This window comes from Sinohyriopsis cumingii, chromosome 8 (genome assembly GCF_028554795.1).
Source record: "Sinohyriopsis cumingii isolate HCF-2022 chromosome 8, ASM2855479v2, whole genome shotgun sequence".
Taxonomy (NCBI): domain Eukaryota; kingdom Metazoa; phylum Mollusca; class Bivalvia; order Unionida; family Unionidae; genus Sinohyriopsis; species Sinohyriopsis cumingii.
The window spans coordinates 59,315,013-59,334,115 of record NC_142968.1 but is presented as its reverse complement, the minus strand read 5'-3'; the positions used below and the strand labels follow the sequence as shown (position 1 = coordinate 59,334,115).

The 19,103-nt window shown below is 34.3% G+C and overlaps 1 protein-coding gene across 1 annotated transcript in view; it reads right to left on the bottom strand.

Moving 5' to 3' along the window:
• LOC149793627 (uncharacterized) overlaps positions 1 to 19,103 on the bottom strand; it is a 90,564-nt gene that overhangs the window by 55,584 nt on the left and 15,877 nt on the right. The window contains exons 4-7 of the mRNA XM_089969025.1: positions 15,296 to 15,607; positions 12,496 to 12,852; positions 10,884 to 11,234; positions 7,652 to 7,762 (exon numbers count right to left, since the gene is read on the bottom strand). Coding sequence (XP_089825151.1) covers positions 7,652 to 7,762; positions 10,884 to 11,234; positions 12,496 to 12,852; positions 15,296 to 15,607 — 1,131 coding nt within the window. The remainder of the gene's footprint in view (positions 1 to 7,651; positions 7,763 to 10,883; positions 11,235 to 12,495; positions 12,853 to 15,295; positions 15,608 to 19,103) is intronic.

Genomic DNA, 19,103 nt, shown 5'->3' with positions numbered 1-19,103 from the left:
TATCAAATTTGAAAATAGCTCATACAATCTTTTACATTTTCTTTCAAACGACATTCCTAGTGCACCGCAATTAACGATATGTAAGGAAATTTTGATCAATGAAAATGTCACTTATGTCGAGTGGAGGCAGTACGTTAATAAATAAATACAAATTTAAAAATAAAATTATCAATTGAAATTTGTGTTCTAGTTTTATCTTTTAGTTCCTTTTAAGTGTAATCATCATAAATGCAACGTGTCTTCATGTAATTAAACATAAAATGCGTCAATCTACCGTAACAGCTATCTCTGCTAGCGTTTCTCTGAGAACCTAATTAAGTGCTGACTGTGTTTTGATAACTGACTTGCGGAAGTATTTGTTGCATTGTTGCACTGAATTAAAAGCTGGCCTCCTTTGTATTATCATGGTAATTATGTCTTTTGAATAATAAAAAAAGAGATGGAATAAAAGAAAAGTTAAAAGGCACAAAAATCGGACTAACTTAAAATCTAGTGGCCTCGGTCGTATGTCGGGTAAACTCACTTCATTTCATCAATCGAACACTGTAATACACGTTATTGTGTATGTAACAGAAACTACCTTAAATTAACCAACTCTTTCATAACTGTGATCAAAGATAACAAGGCAGCCAAGCGAAATGAATATATCGTAAAATATAGAGCTTGATTTCAGATACGGACCATTGTGGGCAAGCGAGTTTCAGAGAATTCTTGAACTGGCATTTAGAGATATCCTCAGGGATGATAAGAAATTTCATTATTACTTCCACTGAAATCACGACATTAACATTGTACTAACTGAACAATAAAAAAATCGAGTTTCGACGCGTGTTTCTGAAAAAAAAGGAATCTTGTTTGGTGGTGTATCAACAGTTAGTCTAGTTCCCAAATTATGGACTACCAATTTGGCAAGATACTATTAAACATCAAGACAGGAACCAGACTCATAAAAAAACACAAAAGCAGTGACGTAATACACGGATTTTTCGCTTACACATGATGGTTGTTAAAACCAGTTGGAACAATCTTTCATATGTTGGTTATTTTGAAGAAAAAAAATGTTATTTAAACAGAATAACGAAAAACTTCAATAGAAAAAGCGCATTATTAAAAATTTTTATCGACGTGATTGTAAAATGAGGATTCAGTCATTAAACAGCCCAGTTACCTAACGACGCCCCCTCCCCCCCCCCCCCCCCGTTTCCTCGATGTCAAAGCGAATTTTTTTTTCAATTTTTGGAGGTGCCCCAGTAACTTGCGCCTCGCTTATAGTGCAGTCTTTGTTTGTGGACCCCATTGTGCGCAAGTTATCGAAGGAGTGGTGTATTGTAATTAATTCATATTAGTTACATATAAGTCTAAATAGTTAATAAACTTTAATGAACTACCTTTAGAACAAGCAATTTCATTTTTAAACTTTTAAAAACTATATCAAAAACTGACAGTCCAAAAGATTCACATTTAATTTTGAATTAACTCCCACAACTTTAAAGTTTAGATTACTCATCCATAACATCAGTGACAACTCTGGTATGAATGGATGAGCACTAAGGTGTGAAGACACCTGTGCATGTGTTGTAATGTACTTTTTATAAGGGCTTAGAAATGTTTTCTACTGCCAATTTCCAGTGAAGTTTGAAAAGAAGGAAAACAAAATCCTATTTAAGTGGTACTTGATTATTAAGCATTGCTACCTGTTTAAAATTACAATACTCAATCTGGTACTCCCATTAGTTAATATTCATTACTGTAACAATGTATAGTTTCTGCTCTGCTCTTTTGAAGCCATATAGTCAAAATACACTGCATAAATATCTCCATACAAACAGTCACTTTCAAATATGAATATTCTGCTTATGATTAAGATACATTCATACATTTATAATATACATACAACACCTGAAGATAAATTATTGCTTCAAACCAATGTTAAATGTAAATAAGCATACTGAGAAACAGATGACATAGTTCATTTAAGAGAACCAAAGCAACGCATGCATCAATATATAGCATATCTTGCTTTGCTCCCACTTCTTTCTATTCTGCCCACTAAAAGAAATCATTTGTCCCCAATTATTTTAGTCTAGCCTAAAGCATGAATGATGCTAACTGAATCTTGTAGAAAACGGTTTTACAGATATAACCTTATATATGCTACTTAGTCCTTAATTCAAGTGTAACTGACAGAGAATTACAGACAGATGGGTTTTATATTTGAATGGAGGGATAGAACAAGCAAATCTGGAGGGGTGCCTGTGCTATATATAAAGAATGATCTAAATTACAGGCAATGATTAGATTTAGAATGCACTAATTTGGTTTGAATTCAGATTTCCCCACTATCAGTTCTAACTAGTTTTTGTACTGTCTAACAAATGCCCAATCTTGACGCATTAATCAATTTCAGGATCAGATATTCGTGGTTACATTCGAAAACCTGAATTTGGATCTTCTCGGTGATTTTCATATAAACTTCATCCATTGATGGTAAATGACACAATGATATAATCTTAGCCTGATTGTGAAAACATGAACAAACATATTGCACCTCATCCATTATCAACCAGGTATATTCCACACATCCTGAAAATATCATTGAACTAGAAGTACTATTTACTCACCATAAATGACCACTATCCAGTTTGCCTTACTCATAAGATTAGTTTATATACGTCAAGGAAGGGTAAGCATTTAGAAATGAAATACATGTACAGATGTTATAAAACATTTAAGGAGAACAAGTTTCTAATAGACTTAGCTTACACATCATTTGAAGACTGTTATATATATCATGCCTGTAACATTATAACCTCTAAACTGACACTGTTGCAAAGACTAAAGAAATATCTACCAATCAATGCAAGTCATGAACAAATTATTGCAACCGTGCAAAACTTTACAAGTCCTACAGGATCAATTTCATTTAATTTGTACTCATACATCTGGTATAATGTAAAACAATGAAATTTAAATGTGTCAATACAAGGGAGCATATTGAATAATCCACAAAAGGAATATCAGAGATTGGCCAATGTGGTTTTCAACATATCATCTAGTGATAATAACTATTTAAAGAGAGGATTTCTCACTAAAATAATAGAATTTTATCAGAGGTATAACAACTGTAGTAGTGGACATGAAACTATGAACAGATTGCAGTGATTTCTAAACCATGTTACAAAGAATTATAGAAATAGCATGAGAATACAAAAAATTCATGGAGAAATTTTGAAAATTTCACTTTAAGTTTGTTAAAAATCATGATAAACAACCTGGACAAGGCATCTTATCACCTGGGTGTTAGTGACCATCTATCCAAGCAAGAACTAGAAATTACTAAATATGCCATGAATGCTAGTCACCTCTAGTCGAAACCATAAGAAAGTTTCAGCCCTAAAGAAAAGGTATAAATGCAGAAGATATTATTTCCAGGATTGCCTATAGGGCCCAAGTGTATATCCTTAACATCAGACATTTAGTGATGATATTAGTCAGCACTTTCTTTTTTTGGATTCCCATGGAGGGAATATGCATACAGTGTTCTAGCTATAATTGTCAGCCAAGCAAAATAACCTTTAGCCTTTTAATTTACAGTCTGATGGCTTTAACATATTTTGTCTTGATACAGAGAATCTACTTTAACTTTATAACATATGTATTTTGTTGGAAAAAAATAGATTTTTTTTTTTCCTGCCAAGATGAATAGATAAATAGCCTTTAATATTATGACCTACACAGTATGTCATCTACAGATTTTGTCTTACTTTAGACCAACAAAAGGCCCTCAAAGAAGGCGATATTCCACTGTCTGAAACAAATTTCATGTGTTCAAGACCATTTTTCTTATGGGTGAGCAATGAAACAGTCTCCAATATTAATGAGGGATACAATTTCATTGTGGTGGTCATTTTGGACATATGATTGAAACCCATTTCATATAGAGCAAATTAGATACCCTTAGAAGACATCTGATGAAATCCAGATGCCAATATGACCATCCATTCAGAAGGAAAAGCAATAACAGTATTTTAAAGTTGGGCATCATGACAGCCATACAGTATTTGGCATAAGATGGGCACATTTTTTATTTAGGACCAACTAGATATCATAAGAAGACTTTTTTGCGAAACCTGATATTGAAATGATCATCAATCTGAATGAGTAGCAACAAGAATATTTTTTAGATGGTTGCCATGGTTGTCATACTGGTTTATCTGTTCAGCACCATTTTCATTTCAGACCAACTAGATAGATTCATAAGAAGTAGAAGGTACTGAATGAAGGAACATGAAAGTGTTCCATTCCATCTGCTTGGTAATAGAGGTACATGTAATAGCTATTGCTGATTTATTTGTTCAACTGATCATCATGTCTTGATGGTATGAAGTTTGCATAACCCCAGCTTCCAGCACTGCCAATTTTGACGTCATGTGGCACTAGATTCCACTGTTTATGGTGGGCTATTGAATGAATGCATCATATTTGCAGCTGGTAAGCTGCTTTTTTTGGATGGCATCAATATCTAATGCAGCTGAGATTCGAATGACAGCCAGGATTTAACTAATGAATAATTTATTTAATAATTACAAGGACTGTTTGTCCAGTGTTTTGTAACCAAATACAGCTAATGTTGGAATTACAAAATATAAACCCCCTGTGGTATTATCTGCTGGCATATTCTGTTGATAAGATAAAAACACCATTCCAGGTTGGATCATTAGCAAACCACATGCTGATATGACTTTCGATTTCAGAGAACTATTGTGGTCATATTTTACCTAAGACACTTTTAATTTGGAACCAGCAAAACAACTGAAGAAGTTTTCAGGTGAAAACCATATGCTGATATGACTTTCCAGGTCAGAGGACTAACAAAAACAAAATTTTCAAGATGGCTGCCAATGTCACCTGTAAATTTAATGAGTCAGTTTCCCCCAACAGGCTACCATACTGAAGAAGCAGAAAAATACAATTTGCAAGACTGTCTACTGCTGATGCCATTTTATAGCTGAAACCTACTGCTTTTGAAAACTGAAAGAATTTTAAAAGCATCTTATAAAAAATAAAAATGTTCGTTCTATCAATACATTATAAAAACTATCCAGAACCAGTCTACTGGGGACTGGAGATGCACCACAAGTACAATGACTGGTGTGATCATGTGTGGCAAAGCAATGCTATTTGAACTGATAAAGAACAGCTGAAGTGTGTACGCAGCAAGCTGTTAATTGATAGTGGGGTTTAAGGGCAAATTGTGGGACGTTTTTATGAGGTCTCATAAGTAATAAAGGGATAAAAGGTAGTCATGTTGTCTTCTGATGAAGACTGATGAAAACTGGCTGACCTTTGGCAGACTCTGAGGGAGATAAAATGAAGACCACTGATTTGGCAGAGACCAAAAGTATTAAGATCTATTGTTTAACTGTTATTGTATTGTTCAAGATGTCTTAAGAGAACTACTTTAGGACAGTTCTTAACCTTTTTTGTTCATGTACAAATGTTGAAACATATGCTTTCTCCCATCACCAGAAAAACACCATCTAAGAAATATTCCAACAAATGCTTAAGATTATCAGTTTAAGTGTGTGCTGGAAAGTAGAAATGTTCCAAGTTTGCAATATGTGTTTCAAAGGTATGCATCTTTTGTATTTCATAAACTATTTTATGTTTTCATGCCATACATTAAAGTTCAATATTTAAATAAAACAGATCAGATAAAAATATATGACAAAATAATTCACTTTAAAGTTGTGATAAATTGTTCACAAAAAGCATAAATAATATATCGTATTTTTTTATTGTTTATTTTAAGACTAATTCAATCTTTGTTTGTATTTACAGTGAAGAAACTTGCCAATGGATATTTGGACCTGAGCCATAGAAAAAGAGAAGCCCTTGTGACTCAGGAATTGATCGTAAGTCCATGTTGGGAACTTCCTCCTCGGGGTGAGCAAAGCTTAGAGGAGTATTGGTAAGCAATCTTACAAAGCCAGCAAAACTGAAGTTAGAACTTCATTGCAGTTTGAGGATGGTTTTCCTGTCCTTAGAAAATCCTAATACTGATAAAAGAGAAATCATTCTCCATCCTTTGGAAAATACAAAGTGATTCAAGAAAATATGCCCAAAGGAACTATTGAAAGCCTGATAAATGTGAAGCTTAACGATCGTAATGAATATCATCAGTGGTCACCAGACAGTAATAGTGTGAAGGAAACTAAAAATGCTACTGGATTTTAGGAACAAAATTTTTGAAGCAAACCGTAAGATAAATAGCTCTTCCTTTTTCATTTAATTGACAAAACACAGACTCATATTAATTATTATTGCAATATTTTCCATAAGAATCCAAATCTGATTAATTTATTTAAAAAATGCTGTTTTATTACAGTGTGAGGAGAACATATACCATGGCCAAAACTACAATCCCTTTGAAACGTAAAACTAATGCTGATATAAAATCTACAGGTTTAGATGCAAATCTACTGATCAAAATTTGTAAACCTACTGGTCTGAGATCCTGGTTGTCACATGTATGTCAGTAATGATCATGTAACTCCATCATTTCATTTAGTTGGATTGCTTTCACTTTTCCTTCTAAAATGAGGACATTTTGAAACAATTTACTCCTTCATTGGTGACCATATCACTTTCAAACTAAATTCTTGTTATTGTGGTAAAGTCTTGTGTACCAAGCACAATTCTCATTGTTTACAAAGGATGTGAACTTGTCATATGATTAATTGGTAATAGTCTTGTATCCATTATAATAATCCCACAATTAAGTGTAGAGAAGACATGATGGCTAACATACCATTTTTCTTTATAGCAACAGGATGTCACAATGACTCGAGTAATACAGTACTGCTTCTCAGTTGTTAGTTTTGTGCCTCTTCATCAGTAGTAATAATAATAATAATCAGTGACAAAACCTAATTATATGGAGGACAACAGCAGTAAGGACAATCAAGTTAACTATCTCTGTATGAATTAGAGACAGATATTTTTATTAGTATGTTGGAACACATGTTAAAGTGTTGAATATAGAAGCAAAAAAATATTTGTAAACAACAACAGGTGTCTGCCTGTGAGGAATAATTTGACCACAGATAATGGTGGTGTCTCGAGTCACTTAAAAAGACTGGCCATCCTAGAGGGTTACTTTTGAACTTAAACACATCGACACCAAGGGATTCTGAGTGTAAAAATTGGTGGCTGCTGATTAGAAGGGTCATTCAAGGGGGAAACCTATAGTGTAGCCAAAGATATGGTAAAGAAATGAATAATAACACAAAAGTTACAATCCTTATTACAACGGCACTGCTATGTAATGTGCAAGACAAAATATTTACTCGTTATCAAGAGGAAAGAAATAATATGGATTTAAATTTTATCAAAAAGAAAAGTAAAAGCTTTATCCTGCTGTGTGGTGCACAAAAGTCATGCAATCTAACTTATGCTATGTATGATCCTTCTTAAGCCATTTTTCATTAACAAAATGCAAATGGCCAGAATGAATGGGACAACATGTGGATGGTATAGCTTATTGACTAGGAGAAAAAGTGATACAATATATTAGTGACATTTCCTTAATTATAAGATTGTATCATGAGTGGTTTTGCTTTGTTTGCATACATAGATTTTAATTTAACACCTGCATGACTTCCAATTAAGAGATCTATATGGCATGACCACAGCACACACTCATCAACATGCATTTGGGAATCTTCTCTTACAACCTGGACCAAAGCTTCATCCACTTGTTCTGTAAAAAAAAATGAAAATTAATCTTTAAGGAACATGAATGATCCATTAAGTTATGTTTTTTTCTAACTAAACATTAATAAATCATCCTTAAGCTTCTTGCTTTCAGCTACAGCTAGATAGTAGTTAAAATTGTACAGGATATGCCTTAAACAAGTCTCTTGATGCTGTACTAGCCAAAAGAACTTCCAGGAATTGATGATAACACCATCTCTTCCTTTTAACTGCTGGATGTTGGAAGTACCTATGATATTCTTCAATGGTAACAAGAATTTAATGTTAGCTGCAGTGGTGGCCATACTGGATGTCAGATTGACACCAGTTTTGTTTTGGACCAAGCTGACATTGCTTGAAGTCCGTCTGTGAAAACCTAATGTCAGTATCTCCATTCATTCATGGGGAACAGTAAAAACAAGACTTTCAAGACGGATGTCATGGCAGGATTGACACCATTTCTAGCTAGAACCAACTAGGTATCATAAGGGGTCTATTTGTGAAAACCCCATGTTCATATTGCCATCCATGTGGGGTGAGTAGAAATAATATTTTCAATATGACCACCATGATGTTCATATTAAGTGTCAGTTTGCATCATTTTCATTTAGGATCAACTAGACACCAAAACAATTCTTTTGATGAAAACACCATGCCAAAAGATCTTTCCTTTTAAGATAATTATTTATAACAAGACTTTCTATATGGCCATTATGGTGGCCATAAAGAATGTAAGGCCACACTTTAATTTGGGACCAGCAAAACAACTGAAGAAGTTTTCAGAAGAAAAACACATGCTGATATGACTTTCATGATGACTGCCATGGTGGCCATATTGGATATTAGATTAGCACCATTTCCATTTAGAACTAAACATACATCATAAGAAATCTTTTGGCGAAAGAGCACTCTAGATATAACCATCCATCTAGGAGAAGTAGTGACAATAAGATTTTCAAGGTTGCCATTATGGTCACCATATTGGAGGTCAGATCAGCAACATTTTCAGTTACAACCAACCAGATACCATTTGATTCTGTCTTTCAGTCACAAAATGTTGATATGACCATTAATTCAGAAGAAGTGATAACATGATTTTCTAGAAGCCACTGTTGTGGCCATACTGGATGGCACAATTTTCATTGAGAAACAACAAGATATAAGAAGTCCTTTAGTAAAATCTCCATATTGATACAACCATCCATTCAGTAGCAATAGGCTAACAAGATTTTCAACACAAACATTCTAGCAGCCATACTGGACATAAAAGTGGCACCATTTTTCACTTATTACCCACAAAACCCAAAAAGAAATATCCTAGTGCAAATCCCTGTCAATATGATTTTTCATCCAGAAAAAAGAGCAGTAACACAAGTTTGAAGATGGTTGCTTTGGCAGCCCTATTAGATATCTGAGCAGCACCATTTTCATTTCAGACCAACTACACCTGATAAGAAGTCTTCTGGTGAAAACCCATGTTAATATAACTTTCCATTTAAGAGGAGTAGTGATAAAAAGATTTTCAAAATTGTTGCTGTGGTGACCATATTGTACGTTATATTGGACCTTTTTATTTAGGACCAACTAGATATCATTAAAAGTCTTTAAGTGAAAACCCTATGCTGATATGGCCATCCATTCAGGAGGTATAAAGACAACATGATTTTCAAGACTGCCACTGTGGCAGGATATACTGGACATCAGAAAAGCAACATTTTCATTGAGTACCAACTAGACCATAGGATGAATGTAACGTTAGGAGGAGTAGTGATAAATCTGTGACAATGTACAGACGACAGACGACAGATGATGGACAACCAGATTATTGCATATCTCCTGGTTTGTTACAAGTAGTGCTAAAACTATAAATTACGTTTGTCAAACTATTCACCTATTTTTATGAAATGCATTATTCAAAATGTTGCATAAATAATAATAAATGCATCACTGGGATAAATATCAAACACTTTCAAATAAACATGGGGAAAGGAAGTCTAGAATACAACAAAAAAGGATGACAATACATAGCTACCAATGTGTAAGTCTGAGATACAAATGGTGAGTAGGATTTATTTCATTACACTGTATCATCCATTAGTACGGGGAATGTAAACATCCTGCTGCACGTCAAAGTTTGCCAGTGCACAAAAGCCATGTTAGGAGCTAAGGGTTTTGAATTTTAATCAATTATCCCACCAAGCAAAATCACTTATGTCTGTATCTCAAAATGAAGATCACAAAGTGTAATTGAGTGTGTGTGTGTGTGATTTTGATTTTTAACGTAGCTTTAACAATTTTTCAGTCATATCGCTACGATGTCTGCAATGTGGCAGTTTATAGTGATGTCTAGCACTGGGGCATCATGCCGCAGACATGTAGCATGATGTCTCACCCAGTCACATTATCCTGACACCAGGCCAACCAGTCCTAACACTAACCTCTTAATGCTGAACGCCAAGCGAGGCAGCTGTTAGTACCATTTTGGTAAGTTTTTGGTATGACTCGGCCGGGGATCGAACCCACGACCACCCGCATTCGAGGCGGATGCTCTAACCACTAGGCCACCGGAGCGATCAAAGTGTAATTGAAACAATTGTGAAAAATAATAGTTGTATTGGTACTCTGGCTGACAGTGCAATCAAACATTAGAAAGTCTGATGTTTGATTACAGCTGCTGATATCACATAAGCATACATCAAAACCAACAGGACTCAATAGTGTAGGACTTTATTCTCATAAAACCTTTTGTTCAAAATGAATACTTACCATTTAGTCTTTATAAATATAAATTGGGAATTTATTGTCTTACCATCTACATTAGTTGATCTACACATGGACTCAACTCCATGACTTGTATATTTGATTTTAAAGCTATGGTTTCTAATTGCAATCTATATATTCCATAGTAAACCTATCTGTGAAACCAATGACCATCTTCAAGTTGTGCATACAAAAGATATTGCCAAAACAAATAACTAAATGCTTGCATTTAATGTTATGAAGAATGCCACAATCTAAGGTAATTAAACAATATTGGCTACCCTAACTTTGGCAGCAGGCTAACACAAAACATATTATGAAATAATGCAAGATCTATTGTAAACTTTGTATTTAAAATTATTTACTACCTCTGTCTCCAAAATGTGGCATCTTTTTCACAGCAGAACAAAGTTTTGTGGCTAGATTTTCTCTTCCATTGCTTTTCAAAGCTTCTGCAGGACCTACAAGTGCATTACTGCCTATACTTAAGACTTCATTCAAAAATTGAGCCGCTCTTTCTCTTCTTCGTAAATGTGTCAACCCTTGGAAGAAACCTGTGTCCAGAATTTCTCTGCCTATGAATGTCTCCTGTAAATTTAATGGGTCAATTTCCTCCAATAGGCTACCATACTGAAGAAGCAGATTCTCTCGGATTACTTGAGGATTATCCACAACTTCAATGTTCTCATTCATGTAGTCTTCCATTGGTTCATGTGCATCTAAACAGAATGTACATGATCAAATATTTTAATTCCATTGCGAAATTAAACTTTGTGTTGTCCTCAAGTTTAAAGGACAATGATACAACAGGAAATAAATTAGGTAACATTTTGAGTCAATAACATATTCAATTAAGATACTTCTTGAAGACTCTTATAATGTTTTATTTGTATAAAATACAGGATTTACACAACAATATGCAAAATATTCTCATAAAAGAGAGTAAAAGTTCATCAAGGAAGCTGACAGTTGACACCAACTTCAAACCATTTGGTATTTTTATATAAACTCTTGCTCATTGCTTACCACTTTACAATATATTTAGATGCTCTTTATTGGCTTTCTAAGAACATGATTCTATTTCTTATATCATGCTGTTTGCAAATACTGAATCTCAAAGTCATTAAAATTTAAATATACCTCACAAATGATGTTTGCAATACGTTCTGATATCCCAATTACTAGTCAATAACTTTCACATTGTGTTTCTCTTGTTTCTTGTTTAATTGGATGTTATATCTGCTTTTATGAATTATACTATTAGTTTCTGCTCTATGCTAGGTTGTATGAAAATACTTATGCACTTATGCACCAGGCCTTGAGATCATACAAATATGTGCAAGTATGAGATTCAAAAAGCAAATTATTCCATGATTCAGTTGATGCAAAATCTCCAGAAGAATGACATATATTGTTGATTTTACACGTGCTGGATGTATCTTAATAGGTAAGGTCTAAAAACATGACAATGTCAGCTCCATTCAAAATTCTAAGAGCACTGACTGAGAGTAGAATTATATTTCAGCCCAAAAGATTGATATTGTAGATATTTACAGTCCTCTCAATGAATCTTTCCCTTTCATTTAGTATTCCCCTCATTGATTTGTTTGGTATGTTACTTTTACTTAAAAAGCTTTAATTTTAAATTAATAACATACCCAATTGCTGCTAAAGTCATTTTCTCAGAATAAAAATATGGTAATTGTTATGTATTTTTTCTACATGTATAATATACATTGTAAAATAATCTGTTGAGTTTTCTATACAAATTCAAAGAAACTCTCGACACAAGTGAAAAAGTTAGAGCAAAGACTTAAAACTTCTAAGGTAAGTCAACAGTGCCATAGACATCATACTAATTCTTTGAGACAATTTCTATCTTGACATTTTTTCCCAATAAAAAGCACTCCGATTATCTGATGAGAAATACTGATAATACTCTCATAAATTAAATAAATGTTTCCTTAAATCTGATCTTACCTGCATATGCTTCACCTTCTTTGTGACAAGATACTTCGACCTCTACAGATACTTCACCCACTGGAAGAGAGGCAAATAAATCCTTCTTCCTTAATAGATTTAATATATAGTCTTTCATTCCACCATGCTTGCAGAAAAATTCCAGTGTCTCCTGTGCATGTTTGCTAACTGGCCGAAGATGTACAATGATACTACCTCGTTCAACAGTAATAACTATTGAGCACAAATCAGATGAAAACACTGATGAACCCGGTTTAAAGTCACCTTTGATTTTCATTTCTGCATTATGACTTTTGCTTCCATCTTCTGACACCACACTCACTTTTACTTTGATGGATGACATACTGGACACATGGGCTGAAATGAAAGTTGCCTTTTGATAATGCATTATTAGTTTTGTTACCCACATGGAGTACCACACATCTAAACAATCCTGTCTGCACCAACACCTTACATCTTCAAAATGTAGTTCTTTGGTAAATAACACTAATTTTAATTATGTAATACTTACTAATAATTATTGCATTGTAATGTCTTTTCAGGTGCTAGTCCCCAGTACAAGGGCATTATTCCCTCCTCCATTAGTTAACATGGAGGTCTTGAGTAGAAAACACGAACCCAGTCTAATACTTAAGTGCACTTCAATCAATCAGAATATCATCCTTCTTTGACTTGGACCAAGACTAAAATACATCAGGGTAGGCAGGGAGGCAGAAATTTTGCAGTAATAGCTGGTGAAATATAAATAAAGTCAGCATACCCTCTACTAATAAATTTTAATAGCACTGGGAAGGCATGGCTTGCTCTTTGGGGCTGGCAATTTCCCTCTACTGGGAAGAGATGAGGATTCATCTGTCTTGGGTGCTTTCATGTTCCTTCCCAGAGTCTGAGATCCCCTCCAAGTAGAAGTGGGCAACTTTCTAACTCTGGACATATCTCTCATTGAAGCTGAAGGCCACAGAACCATCCAAGGAATGGAGGGGGTCCTCCAGTGAAGAAGATAAGTGGGATCCTCCTTCCTGTACACTAACTGCAGGAGGGAATATTTTGGACTGGGGATTAGAGCCATGAAAAGATATACAGGTATTATATTACTACTATCAAAATATATAATTATTGGAAAAGTACCCATTTCCTTTGGCTTCTTCTTTTGTGAATATTTAGTGTTAGTTAATAGTTGAAATTTCTTCTCATTCATGTAAGTCATTAAGAACATCTGTAATGTAAGCACATTTGTTTGATTGTCAGTCTTCCATATGCTGTATGTACTCATATGTTGAAGAACTTGATTTTGAACACAAATATTAAAGATATATCCATGTCCATATGTTTCAAGCTAGCACAAGTTCCTTGTATTGCTGCTGAGATAATTGTAATTTAAGCAATACATATCAGTTGATCAAAATTTAATCATGAATATGACCCTCGTGCTTGGCCAAGATAAATAGATCTCATCAATAACTGTAAGCATTTGAAATTGTGTGTGTGACTTAGAATTTTGACATAGCTTTAACATTGTTTCAGTCATATCGCTACGATGGCTGCAGTGTGGCAGTTTATAGTGATGTCTAGCACTGGGGCATCATGCCGTAGACATTTAGCATGATGTCCCACCCTGTCATGTTATCTTGACACCAGGCCGACCAGTCCTAACACTAATCTCTTCATGCTGAGCACCAAGTGAGGCAGCTGCTAGTACCATTTTTATAAGTCTTTGTTAAGACTTAGCCAGGGTTCAAGCATCCGAGGCAGATGCTCTAACCACTTAGGCCACTGGAGCGGTCATATTGGAACTTTCACTGTTATCCACTATACATAGTTTGATTGAAATAGGTCTCAAGGTTTATCAGAAATACATGTTGACATATATATGATGGATGGCAGACAACAGATGGAAAATGCATGACACCCAAGGGCCACAGGGCCATATCATATCAACTCACAGTTATATGGCCAGGTTAGCTAAACAACGTAACAATAACATTTGCAAAATTCATTTTGAAATCTTAACAATGCTATCTCAATATAAATAAACTATTGTTTACTTTTTATTTGCATTGCATACAATATTCATGAGAAATTGTGCCAACAAGGTTTTCACCAAAACAAATGTCTAAAGAGTGTAGAATAAAGTGATCAAAATGAAAAGAAATTCTCAATTGTCATGAAAATGAAATATAACACTCATTTTCATATGTACATGCACATGCACATTAACAAGTTTTTCATTTGCCCAGTTGAAAAAGTGCATCTATATTACTGGGCAGAGAATATATGAAATAAAAATGTTTAAGTCCAAATAGTAAATAAATTCTGAAAACTGTTTGAATAATGAAATGATTTGAAATTCTATTCAGATCTTATACCTATCAACAGAAATAATCTATCAAAATTTTATTTTTTTATGTTAAGTGGTTATTGTTTAATCATGCTAACAAACTTGCAAGGAAGGATGTTAAGCTGGAAAATGACAGCCAGACAGAAGGAAAAATATTAATTAAAAAAATGCCTTTCCTATGTAAGCTCTATGGGCAAAACAGTGATAATTATTCATCATTTTGAAAGGGAAATTTGTGAAGGCAATACCTTAATGTACTAAAAGACCATTTAACTTTCCAAATGAGACATGTGCTGCATTGGTCAGACTGGCATATAATTTGCTTATTCTTGGATTTTTTTATTTACTGAAAATCATCTGGACAAATCAAGCCAACAAGCATTCAAAATCAATTCATTAAGATGGTGACTATAAACAAGATTTAAAAACCTGCAACCATTTTAATCGTGTATATTAACATACCCATGGCTTGTAAATGATCAGCCCCATTGATAATATTCTTCAAAGTGTTGACTAAACTCCCTTTTCCAGTTTTCTCCAGAGCACTGAGGAGAACATAAAATGCATCAGGAAGGTTTTCTTCAATTCTAAGCAGAAACCTCTCAACCATTTCTCTTCGTTTCTTCTTGCAACTTATCGCCTGACATTCATTCTCAGAAAGGAATGTGAAGAATGACAAAATATTTACAGGATCAAGTTCCTCTTTAAGTTCTGTCTCTATAGACTGCCATGCCTGCTTTATGTCTTCAAGCGTAAAACTCATAGCTGAAGTTCCTAAAACATATAGATACCGGTATGATATTAGGCTAGCATAAACAACATGATACTAATATATTTAGAAAAATTCACACTGGTATAAAAGATGAAAGCATTTTCAACTTCAGTACCACTTTATAGAATTTGATTATATTTTTAATGGAAAAAATGAGCTGACATGGAGCAATGAGCAGGTTTGATCATACAGCCAAACCTGTCCTAATGGTCACCCAAGTTAAGCAGTCACCTGGTCACAACAGCCATTTCACTTTCCCCAGCAAATTTCCTATATTAATGTCATGTAATCAGCAGTCACATGTCATCTGCAGCCAGCAGCCAGGTGTTTCTTAACCAAGCAGTGGATTCACCCTGCCTTCTGCTGTCACTAGAGCGCATCAGCAGTGGATGCTACAGGTATGCAAATTAAACTTCTTTTGTTTGATGAGCAAGCCATCTTATATATAAACACCTCCATTTGTCTTTCATTCTTTTCTGTGTCCCAGCTGTCAAACAAGTGGTCAAGAGATCAAAGCTTGCAGCAGCATCCCAAATCATATCTTTTTTTCCTTTTTTGTATTTTTGTGTTCAAACTTTCTTTTAAACTTGCTCATCCCAATTTTAATTTTTTTTAATACTTATTTTTTTCTGGCCTACAATGGGCAATTAACCTAGTGGTATATATAAAAGTATATTACCTGAATCGATGTTTAAACAAAGCCAGAGTCATCAAGCAGAGACCACATCAATGTGGTAGTCATGTCATACAATAAAACCTTCAGTGACATGTGCTCTATTCTTGATGAATCTGACTTTCTCCAAGCTGCCATGACAGTAACACATTTCTGGTCATTGTTCTCAAAATAATATGTTGACAATTTTGTGTCCTTTCCTTTTTTTAAAAACAGTATGTAATTTTAATTCAATATTTTCATATTTTTGTACAACTACTTCGGAAAGCGGGTTTATTGTTGATATCATGTGACTATTGGACCTCTGGTGTCATTGACATGTTGGCTTTGAGAATTGTGTATTCATGTGACTAGAAATGCAAATGGTGAGTACAAGATCAAATTTCATCAAGGCTGTAGTTTCATCTCATTTGTTAGTGGATTAAATACATGATGATTATAATAATCATACTTTTTCATAAAATAAATAATTTTCCTATCAATTTCATGCAGCTATGACTTGATGTAGATCACTGAAGTTTGCTAGACCCGTTGTTAAGTGGTTATAATATGCCACCATAGTGGCGGCAAATTCCAACTTGTCAACAGACAAGTTACTCTGGGATGGGATGGGAAGAGTCAGAGCAAACTCCGTTTAACAGTGTAGGTGCTATTAACAATATCCCTAGGAAGCTTCCTTTAATTACGTAATCATCAAAGGTTGCAACAAAAGCTGACTCTCTTTTAATCTTGTTGAGTTTGAGCATTTGCTTAATCCATCAATTGTTTAAGGTGTGAATACCTGTTTTCATGCCTAATTTATACCAACTGCCCTGACAAAAAAGTCAGTCATGTGTTTCACAATTACTGTCAATTAGCAATTTTAGTCTGGAGTCATTTCTAGATAATGGGATAAAGGTGTGTGTGTGTGAGCTGTATAAATGAGTGCATGTACACAGCTGCAGTTTCTGATGGGGTCTATTTGAATTATCTGATTGGTTTTTATGAGACATCAACTGTCAAGCCGACTTGGGTGCTGATAAATATACACAGTTTACAACTCTTGTCCTTGGCAAGTCAAACATTTAATTGAAGATAGAGTATTCTTGTGCTGAACTTAATTTATTAAAAAAATTATTTTTCTTTTTGCTAAATAGCTAAATTAAAAACATGCATCTTGGTAGCAAACAGCTATTAATAATACATGTGAAATAATAATAATGATAAAGATAATGTTGTTTGGTTCATAATACATAAATCTGCCATGAACCAAGTTTGAGAGTTCAACTAGCCTTTAGAGGTTACTTGTCTACAAAGGCCACTTTTGCCTTTTCCCATGGATGGCTGCTGTAGATAGCTTTAATCATACTATATTTCTGGTCACAAAATACAAATAGAAAAATAACAGCTTTAAATGAACAATGATAATCAAGGTACTGAAATTGTTCTCAGTTAACAACAACTCTGGTGATGTAGCAAGAGTCCCCCAGTGTGGCTGATATTTTACTTTTTGTCATGTATTTTGTAGAATACATGTATTTTCCTACCTTGACACGACAGTACACGTATTTTGAGATTTTGACTCAGAATCTCTAGTCTGACTATATCTTCCCATGTTTTTTGTAAAAAAAAAACCCACCAATTTCAATAACAGAAATCTTTAATGCAATAAAAAATGCACAGAACTTAGTCAATTCATTCACTGATTTATAATTCCTAACCTGACTGTGACCAGAGTGGCTCTAACAGTGGCATTGTCTGCACCTCTCATGCTTAACAGACTTACCATACTAACATGGCGCCATATTGTGTACACTATGGATTAGTTTATTTTCCTCAGACAACAGAGTGACATAGTTCATCCTATTCAGTAACTGCTGGATAGTTCTGTAAATTACCATAATGTTAAGAGTTTACAGTTATATAACTTTGCATACATGAACATGAAAATTATGCCGCTTGTTAAATCCACATGAAAGGCAAATTTGTATTTGTCATTCTTTTCCTTTGCTTGATTCTACATTTTAAACATCAGAAGCAGACGACATATTAATTTCCTTCTAAGTACATACATGCAAAAGCATGCACACACCCCTTTGCTGAAAATGGACTTGTCCAGGAACTGGAAATGACTGGCAAGTGGGGTCATCTTTTACAGTGAAAATTTCTGTTTGGAATGAAACATGCAGACGATGACAATGTTAGGGCCCCCCTGGGCATAATCAGGTTTGAAATTAAAAATCAATAAATGAACTAAGTTCTATGCATCTTTTATTCTATTTGTGCTTTTTGTTTTTTAAATTAGTAGGGGGCTACAAACAGGGAGGTATATTCAGACTATAAATGATACACAATGAAGCTATGCAAGTGCTTTCAACCTTCTCATTGGGGAGACAATATTGAATGCATACAAATTACGTGCATATGCCAAATCTGATCAGAAATCAATCAGAAATATGAGCTCCCAGAGTGGTAATGGGCAACTATTAATGGACAAACAGATGGACAGATGCAGGAAGATATCATTTTCCTTATGGACAGGTGAGCTATAAATCCAAATGTTCAAATGCATCAACCTGCATAATGTTATATACCCTGACATTCTACTGCACTCTCCACCGCCAATGTCAAGGAATCTAAAAGAAGGCAATTTTCCCATGCTTTTATCCATTTTAGCTCTTAAGGATTGAACCATCTTGAGAAACTAGAAACATTGAAATAGCATTACACAAGGTATTATTCAGCTATATACATGAACCAGGTTGGATAAGAAGATGCATATTTATACTATCATGTTCACAAACCATTAAAGATAAAAAACCTGGGTCAGTGTCAAAGAGCTGACT